The sequence below is a fragment of the Podarcis muralis genome, chromosome 2, assembly GCF_964188315.1.
Source record: "Podarcis muralis chromosome 2, rPodMur119.hap1.1, whole genome shotgun sequence".
Lineage (NCBI taxonomy): Eukaryota > Metazoa > Chordata > Lepidosauria > Squamata > Lacertidae > Podarcis > Podarcis muralis.
In genome coordinates this window covers 21,452,323-21,462,362 of record NC_135656.1, presented here as the reverse complement: position 1 = coordinate 21,462,362, position 10,040 = coordinate 21,452,323, and the positions used below count along the sequence as shown (strand labels likewise).

General features: G+C 46.4%; 1 protein-coding gene across 1 annotated transcript in view; it reads right to left on the bottom strand.

Moving 5' to 3' along the window:
• Positions 1-4,386: 4,386 nt before the first annotated feature.
• LMBR1L (limb development membrane protein 1 like) overlaps positions 4,387-10,040 on the bottom strand; it is a 54,131-nt gene continuing 48,477 nt past the window's right edge. The window contains exons 15-17 of the mRNA XM_028712190.2: positions 8,864-8,930; positions 7,649-7,810; positions 4,387-5,880 (exon numbers count right to left, since the gene is read on the bottom strand). Coding sequence (XP_028568023.1) covers positions 5,822-5,880; positions 7,649-7,810; positions 8,864-8,930 — 288 coding nt within the window. The 3' untranslated portion in view covers positions 4,387-5,821. The remainder of the gene's footprint in view (positions 5,881-7,648; positions 7,811-8,863; positions 8,931-10,040) is intronic.

Sequence of the window (10,040 nt, the reverse complement as noted above, 5' to 3'; positions counted from 1 at the left end):
CATTCCATACCCTCCAACGTTTCCCCCATGGAAATGGGGACGTCCCATTCCATACCCTCCAACGTTTCCCCCATGGAAATGGGGACGTCCCATTCCATACCCTCCGACATTTCCCCAATGGAAATGGGGACGTCCCATTCCATACCCTCCAACGTTTCCCCCATGTAAATGGGGACGTCCCATTCCATACCCTCCAACGTTTCCCCCATGGAAATGGGGACGTCCCATTCCATACCCTCCGACATTTCTACCATGAAAATAGGGGAAAATGGAGGCTGAAGTTGATGGACTACGCAGAATGAGATAAGTTAACAGGAAGGGTTCGAAACCGGCGGGATCAGAGATTCTTAGAAGACTGGAGTAAATATATGAACTATTTGAAAAGTAACTGTGATGAACAGATTACGCCAGTAGGACTGCAAGAAGTTTTGTAAGGTGGATTAGTTGAAATATTGCAAAAAAGACTATGAAGAGAACTATTAGTTAATTATATGTAATACAGAAAGTATGAAGAGAACTATTAGTTAATCATATGTAATACAGAAAGTAAGAAATGCAGAATAAGTGATAAAAACGGAAAATCATCAGAGGTGTTGACGGAAGTCAAAAATATTGTATGAGATGAGAAGTTATGTTGTATGACTGTTGGAACTGATATGTTAAAAAAAATTAATTAAAATGTGTGTATGTATATATGAAAATAGGGATGTCCTAAAAGCAGGACATTCTGGGATAAAATCAGAAACCGGGAAGGCTTCTCTAAATCGGGGATGTCCCTGGAAAACAGGGACACTTGGAAGGTCTGGGCACAGAAGCCAACTCCTAGGGGCTGTGGTCTCTTCAGTACCCCCCAATAAAATATTTGAGGGAACCAGGCCCCCCAAAGTTAATGGGCATTGTCATTCAAATGGTGTGTGTCTGGGGTGCCAACTTGAATAAAATATTGGGGGGAAACTCCACCCCACATAATTGATCACATGACACAGCTCTCTCTCTCGCTCTCTGAATGGCAATGCCCATTAACTTGGGGGGCTCAAATATTTTTTGGGGGGTCGAAGACTCCTCAGCCCCTAGGAATTGGCTCCTATGGTGTGTGCGCACTGCATCTTGTGATTATGTGGGGCAGGGCTTACCTGCCCCCCCCAATATTTTATTCAAGTTGGCACCCCTGACAGAGGGTGTTTCTAGAGGCCCAGGAAAGAAGCCACTACCATTCCTATCTTTGGCCATATTGGACAATCCACCTCCTCTTATTTTCAACCAGTTTTCTGTCCTGCCCCCTCACGCCAAGTCTTCAACCGACTTTCCAAGAACCACATTTCCTCCCTCACAAGAGGAAGGCTGGCGGGGAGCAGGTCTAGGTCACTGGGTCAGTGTACACAGCCAAGAGCAATCTGGGGTAGTCACGGCTTCACTTCCTGCCCTCTCAAGTCGGTTTCCTGCATGCCCGGATACATGGAAACAAACCAAACAAGGTCAAAATGCAAAACCTGTTCATTCTCTGCAGGCAAAATGCCCATCTTCCTGCTTTCCTGAGACCCCTTTCCCCTTGCCAGCCCCACACTTCTATTGCATGCGCCCACCACGTCGGGTGGAGCTGATGTGATGGCAGAGCAAAAGGCTCTCTCACACACCCCGCCCGAATCCAGCCAAGGCCTTACCTTCCAGCTAAGCATAAAGGACGAGAACTAGCTTCCCCCCTTCGAAAAAACTGCGCTTCTTATGAAGAGTTGGATTGTGATTATTATTTTCGCCTGCAACAGTGGGCAGGCAACCAGAAAACATTAAGGGGGGCGGGGGGACTCCTTCTCCAGTACTGTATGGCTAAGAGCCAAAACAAACACAAAACACCACAAGTTTACCCAGGCGTGTGTGAAGCATAACCCAGGCCCCACCTTTAAGGTTAATAATGTGGCATTGCAGGAGAGGTACAGGGACACAAGTGGTGCTGTAGTCCAAACCACTGAGCCTCTAGGGCTTGCCGATCAGAAGGTCGGTGGTTCAAATCCCCGCAACGGGCTGATCTCCTGTTGCTCTGTACCAGCTCCTGCCAACCTAGCTCCTAGTGAAAGCCCAGCCCCTATAGACAAAAAGAAAATGGGGCATGAGCGGTGTGTTGGTCTCAACCCACCAGCTAAAATACTAAGGCAGGGGTAGTCATTGTGGAGGCCTCCTGATGTTGTTGGACAACAACTCCCATCAGCCCCAAGCTGATTGACAATTGTCAATCAAGTCAATTGTCAGGGATGATGGGAGTTGACATCCAACAATTTCTCCATGCCAGTTTACAGCAAGACAAGACTTTTAACTCCAGTACAGAACCATAGTGATAGGTATAGGTAAGATGTTTGCTCTCTTTTAAGGTGCTGTTGTTGTTGTTGTTTTAAATACTAATTTGCAATGGGAGTAGCTAGCTACTTAGCTATAAAGATGCAGAAAAATCACTCTGCCTTATATAATCTGGATTGGCTGTTGTGACTCAAAACAGTCCTTTCTTTAACTCATTTGCGGTATGACAAACCACAAAATCCAGCGTGCTCATTTGCATGGCAAATGCCTCACCTCCCCATTAAATTGTTGTTGTTTAGTCGTTTAGTCATGTCCGACTCTTCGTGACCCAATGGACCAGAGCACGCCAGGCACCTCTGTCCTCCACTACCGCCCGCAGTTTGGTCAAACTCATGCTGGTAACCTCGAAAACACTATCCAACCATCTCGTCCTCTGTCGTCCCCTTCTCCTTGTGCCCTCCATCTTTCCCAGCATCAGTGTCTTCTCCAGGGAGTCTTCTCTTCTCATGAGGTGGCCAAAATACTGGAGCCTCAGCTTCACGATCTGTCCTTCCAGTGAGCACTCAGGGCTGATTTCCTTTAGAATGGATGCGTTTGATCTTCTTGCAGTCCATGGGACTCTCAAGAGTCTTCTCCAGCACCATAATTCAAAAGCATCAATTCTTCGGCGATCAGCCTTCTTTATGGTCCAGCTCTCACTTCCATACATCACTACTGGGAAAACCATGGCTTTAACTATACGGACCTTTGTTGGCAAGGTGACGTCTCTACTTCTCAAGATGCTGTCTAGGTTTGTCATCGCTTTTCTCCCAAGAAGCAGGCGTCTTTTAATTTCCTGGCTGCTGTCACCATCTGCAGTGATCATGGAGCCCAAGAAAGTAAAATCTCTCACTGCCTCCATTTCTTCCCCTTCTATTTGCCAGGAGGTGATGGGACCAGTGGCCATGATGACCCAATATTCAAATGAACAGGATTACAGAGGCTCAGAAAGGTAATCTGAGGCTCTCTCTATGAAACATTCATTGAGTAACATAAACAGGAGACACAGCTAGCTGGAAAGTTTTCTCTCTACCGTGTCAGGACAGAAACCACCCTTTTTCTCAGAGCCTCCCACAACACAAAATAAGGATCCAGAGAGAAGAGGGGAGATAAAAGAGGACTAGGCAATTTATTGCTTACATGGATACGAGCCCCATGGACAGTATAGTACTGAGATCAGACAGTCACTACATGAAGCAACAAAGGCAGGCAGGGGTCATAAGTCTCTATTTCGGTTGGGCCCCTCTGAAGCGGGGCCTGCAATGCCACAATATGTTCCTGCAACAAAATAATTCATTCTCACACAACCCTTCCCCTCCCAATCGAAGTCTGATCTGTGGTAAGGATGCAGGACTTTTGTGTGCGGCCTCCTATGTTCAGCTCCGGCTGTGAAATTTATGGAGATTATGGTTGCCACAATAACAAGAGCGCAGCAGTCTGTCGTTCTTCAAAACTGCCCGCAAGGGGCACCCACGTGCCTTGAAGCAAACTTCTACATTTTCTGCAAACATGGGGCATAGGCAGTCGTGGTCTTGCCCGGCACACATAGATACACACTGCAAAACAATGGTGCCACAAAGACAGGGAGGAAAAAGACACACACACACACACACACACACAGCAACTCCTACCATAAAACTCAAAAGACACAACTGTAAAATGGCCGCTCACATCTGGGCTGGTAAATTTGATACCTCCCTGCTTCCTGCCATTTAGGTTCAAACTGGGTTATAGACAGAGCTTTCACATTAATAGAGAATTAAAATAAGGGATTCAACTTTCTCATATAATTCCTATCCAGCACTGGGTACAGAGTCCTGACAAACTGGAGATCACAGCCTGGCATCCAAACACTAAGAGATGCCCAAATGATGCACTCATAGTGGAGGGGGCAGAGGGCTGTTTCCCATTGCACCATTCTTCCACATTACCCGGTTTCTAACATGCCTTTGCCATTCCCCAGATTTTGAAAAATATACCTCCATATTGAACAGATTCACCTTCCAACCCAAATAACAGGAGATCTTCCTACAAGCTGGGAGTAGTCAATGTGTCAATGTGGTGTCTGCTCTCCAGCTGTTCTTGAACTCCAACTCCCATCAGCCCCTGCCAGGGACATAGTTGAGCGGCACCTGAACGACACCACAATGGCTCCCCCGGATCTAAAGCAGCGTTTCCCAAACCTGGGTCTCCAGCTGTTTCGGACTACAGTCCCCATAATCCTTGACCACTGGTCCTGCTAGCTAGGGATGATGGGAGCCGTAGTCCCAAAAACAACTGGAGACCCAATTTTGGGAAACACTGATAGAGTGTGGAGAGCAAAGCAAGTTATACAGGCCGTGCAGTTTGCCCTTGAAGGGGATTTGATTGCATGAAGCAAGGCATGGGGGTCACAGGGCAAGAAAAAAGCTGCATCCGTGTTCTTGAGGTCCGTTCTTAATTTCAGAAAACGTCAAACTCTGCAACCGCCTCTCAACGGTCTAAGAGTTGGAAGGGTGGCCATTGTGACAAGTTCTGCCTTCTTGCTGGGCAAGGGCACTCTGTGGCCTGCTTCCCCTTACACAGATTCCATTTTGGGGGGAAACAGAGCGGAAACTGATTAGATGTGTCCACCATTACTTTGAGACGACACCCAGCGTTACGGACAAGGGAAGCTTACATGTTGCGGGGCAAATTTTGAAGAACACAAAGCGCACGCAAACACACACACACACACACACACACACACACACACACACACATAAAATAGTCTCTCACAGAGATGGCTGCTGAACAGAAAGCCATGGATAGATGGCTCAGTAGCGCCAGCTTATATTGCACTTGAGTGAGGTATGTAAACAATGGAACGGAGTTCGATCTACTACACAGAACTGGCTCAGAATTCCTAGCTGGAAAGGTTTTCGGCCCTACGGTCTAGTGAGAGGCCAACATGGGCATGAGGTTTAAGACAATGTCAAATGTAAACAAGGAAGAGAGGGAGCTAGAGCAGGAATCTGCAGCACCCCTGCGGGGGCAAGGGACTTTCCCCCCCGCAGCCTGTCTCTCCCACGTTGCTCCCTAACAATGCCCCGGGGCCAATTCTACATCAATCTCTCTCTAAGACAGTCCAAGGCCTCTTTCTCCACAACCTATTCACACCGCCCCAGTTCCGAAGTCACAGTGTGAACTACTGAGATGTTCCCTCAGCTGATAGGAACGGGGACCTCAGAGAAGACAGCGAGGTCGCAAGAGTGGTTCGAGTCTTATCGCCCTCCTCGGGCTTCTGGGAAACGGGGAGGGGAGGCTGAAAACGCCACCTTCCCTCCTTTCCGACAAGTCATTGGTCAAAATGAAGGCAGGGCAAAGGCAGCTGTCTGCCCCACCCTCGTCTGCTGCAGTCCGATGGCTCAGAAGACAAGCAACAATCACGACGTCAAGGTAAGGATGTCCCGGCTGTGGCTCACGGGCAAGGTGGGCGGCCTTGCCGGGCTTGGTTCAGGCACCAACACTGATCCTAGCTGAGCTTGCATGGCTGGTGGGATCGAGTCACAGGTAGAGGCAGTTTGTGGAGGCCTGGAGAGAAAGGAGGAGATTATGGATTAAAGGCCAAAGCCTGCAGTCTCTCATCCCGATACCCAGGCAGGAAGGAGACCAACTGAACAAATTGTTCCATCGTTGCAATTTTATTACAGTGGTACTTTGGTTTTCAAACGCCTTGGTTCCCAAAAACCAAAAACCCGGAAGTAAGTGTTCCAGTTTTTGAACGTTTTTCGGAAGCTGAACATCCGATGCAGCTGTCGGTTATTGTTTCCGGTGCTCCTGCACCAATCAGAAGCTGTGCCTTGGCTTTTGAACATTACAGAAGTCAAACGGACTTCTGGAACGGATTAAGTTTGGCGCTTTTGTTTTTGCTATTTATTTTGCATTTTTGTTTTTGAGGCTTTTTCGGTTCATTTGTTTTTGTGACGGTGTGGAACCCAGTTCTGCTACTGACTGATTGATTGTGTGACTGCAGAAATAGATAAAAGCCCCCCATCCAAACAATGACTATCGTCAGTGCAGGTAACAATTTATTTATTTTTATCATCTACAATACTGTCTTCTTTATTTTATAGTACAGTACATTGATTATTGCTTTCATTTTATGGATCCATGGTCTCGTTAGATAGCAAAATTCATGTCAAATTGCTGTTTTAGGGGTTGTTTTTAAAAGTCTGGAACGGATTAATCTGTTTTGCATTACTTTCCTTTTAAAAAAAAAATTTCTATGGAATTTTACATATTTTTATCATCATGACATCATTCACATAACAGAAAACAAAAAGAATGTTTTGCATTACTTTCCATGGGAAAGCACGCCTTGGTTTTGAAACGGACTTCCGGAACGGATTAAGTTGGAGAACCAAGAAGAGTTTGGATTTGATATCCCGCCTTTCACTCCCCCTTCAGGAGTCTCAAAGCGGCTAACATTCTCCTTTCCCATCCTCCCCCACAACAAACACTCTGTGAGGTGAGAGGGGCTGAGAGACTTCAGAGAAGTGTGACTGGCCCAAGGTCACCCAGCAGCTGCAGGTGGAGGAGCGGAGACGCGAACCCGGTTCCCCAGATTACGTGACTACTGCTCTTAACCACTACACCACACTGGCTCTCTAAGGTACCACTGTATTTGTATTTGTCCAGCGTGTGGCTGGAAAGGGGCTGATAAGAATAGTAAATAAAATGAACACGCACAGCAAGCCAGCCCAGACAGGAAATGAACTGGAGGGGGGTGTCCTCACATGCAGAACGGTTGTTCCATTCACAGAAAAGTTTTCCGGGCTGTGAACCGACAACCCTAGGTAGATTCAGAATGCTCCAAGAAACCCCCAGGCCCCACCACACTTTGGCCTGGTTCGTGAATCAGGTAAGCCAAATTACGGCCTAGCATCTTGTCCAAACCAAGGCTGGTAGTTTAGCTGCCCCAGATAAACCACAGGGGAAAACCTTGGTTCCAGCTCATGGTTAGCTTGGAGAGAGCTGAACTTACCAAGCCGGGTTCAGATGATGTGCTAAGCCAAGCCAAAGCACAGCAAAGCAGTATGACTGGAGAAGAGCAAGTGGCTCTCCTCTTCTCAAGCCCATGCGTTTGCACCAAGCCATGGTTTAGCTTAGCATGACATGTAAAACTAGGTCACAGTCAACCTCCACAGAAGGAAGCTGCAGCCCTAATGGGACCACATCTTATGTTCTTATGGTGGTCCCATTGTTGCTGATCAGACTACTTAACAGTTCTCTTTCCCAATATCGCTGTAACAAATAGACAGAGGAGAGCTTGAGGGGGGGGGGGGACACCAGCACTTACCAAATGCCCTGATGAGTTCAGCTTGCACAGCCCAGGTGAATTTTTTCACCAGGCAAAGAGTCGTGAGGCCAGCAAAGAGCATGTTGTAGAGAAAGACAATGTAGAAGTTTCCTAGCCAGTTAAACCTCCCAAAGTCGCCAAGCAGGTCAAACCTCGTGATTCCTGAGATGGAGAGAAAGAAATAATAATAATAATAAAAATGCTGGCCATGCCGCACACACTTGAGTCTTCAAGGTCATCTGCAATATTTTAAAGATCTGTGATTCATTGTACTATCTACTGGTTTATGCTCCTTGCAAGAGTTTTCTGAACATTATACAGAGGGCGACCATTTTGCACGGGGTTTCCATTCCTGGCCCTTGCACACGTCAGTAGATTGAGTATAAGCGGGCCCTATTCTGCCCTCTTCTGGGTCCAAAAGGAAACACTGTTCTAGTCAATAATGATTCTGCAAATAAACATGAGGGGCAGTACACTATCCTCTTTGAAGCTACATAAACTTTGCAGGGGACAGGCCTTCGACACCCTAATACTTTTTGCCTCCACCCAGAGGATCAGTGGAAGCAAAATAATGCAAATAAAGTAAATACAGTGGTACCCTGGTTCTCAAACGCCTTGGAACCCAAACACTGCAAACCCAGAAGTAAGTGTTCCGCTTCCGATTTGAGTGCCACACTTCCATTTTGAGTGTTACGCTGAGGTCTGTCTGTTTTTGCTATTTATTTTGCGTTCTTTGTTTTTTGCGGCTTTTTCGTTTCCTTTTTGTGACTGTGTGGAACTCATTTCAGCTACTGATTGGTTGATTGACTGTGTGACTGTAGTACATGGTTTATCGCTTTCATTTTATGGAACAATGGTCTCGTTAAATCGCAAAATTCACGTTAGATTGCTGTTTTAGGGGGTTGTTTTTAAAAGTCTGCAACGGATTAATTCATTTTGCATTACTTTGTATGGGAAAGCGCGCCTTGGTTTTGGAACGCTTTGGTTTTGGAACGGACTTCCGGAATGGATTACGTTTGAGAACCAAGGTACCACTGTATGTGTAGCCCATATTACTATCAAACTCAAAAAAGAGGGGGGTTTGCTTGAGCTGGGTGTACTTGTTTTGAAAACACACAGCCCTGCCTACACGGGAGTTTTTCAACAGTGAGGCTGAATTTTACTGATGCACTCTGAAGAAGATGAGGAGGACAGAGTGAAGTAGGCAAAACTCACCCAAAGTCCGAGACAAAACTGGGAGGGCAGAGCTCAACACCAACAACGAGACACAGTTCCCGATTATCTGCAAGGAAAAGCATCTTGAAATAAACATAGCTCAGAGACAGAGCATGCAGAGAGAAGTTCCCAGGTTCAAATCATGGCATCTCCTGGAACCCTGGAGAGCCATCTGCCAATCAGAGTAGACAATCCTGAGCTCCCAGCATCCATTCCAATGACATAGAAACCCATATGACTTTTGACTGGAGACTAGCAAGGCGGTAGCATCATAGCCACAATTATTCCCCACCCCTCAAAAAGGAGGCTCTGTGCCTTAGCTCTTACAGGTGTGAGTTGAAACTCACTCAGCCCCCCTACTGCCTCTCTGCAGTTCGCAAGTCCTACTCGCAGTCAGATTAAATCAAATAAACAAGGAATATGTGGTGTTATGCTGGAGGGGATGCCAGGAAAAAGGGAATTACGTTCACATGTGGTGGGGTGTGTAAATATGTACCATTTTCCTGGCAAAGGGTGTTTAAGGAGACAGCAGAAATCACTGGGTGAAAGCTGACCAAAAGTCCAGAGGTAGCGTTATTATCAATTTACAACGGGGTGGGAGGTTTGCAGGCTGTGAAGGACTTGCTCACAAATTGATTGACAGCTGCACGAATTATGATAGCTAGGAAGTGGAAGGGACACGCTGAATATAAAATGGAAGAATGGTATAAAGAGGTGTGGGATATAACATGTGCCATTAAGGTAAGACGGGGAATATGCAGGAGAAATGATTTTGAGGGTGTTTGTAGAATTAGTACTGTTAAAATGGAAAGGGGTCAAACCATCGCAAGAGGTGTTGAAATTTTGGGAGGTTGGGTAGTTACAATGGAAAGGTCTCAGTTGTGGGGTGCACATTTTTATTCTTATTTATTTATGATTATTACTTTTTCAAAAAAAAAAAAAAAAATTAAAGGCAGAGAACGAACCATTAAAAAAAACCACCAAGTCCTACTCGCTAGCAGCCTCTCTGACTCCCAATTTCTTTGAGATTTCCTGCTTTCAGATCAGGAGCTCCCATTAACATGCTATAAATCAGGGGTCAGCAAACTTTTTCAGCCGGGGGCCGGTCCACCATCCCTCAGACCATGTGGGGGGCCGGACAATATTTTGGAGGGGGGAAAATGCCCCACAAATAACC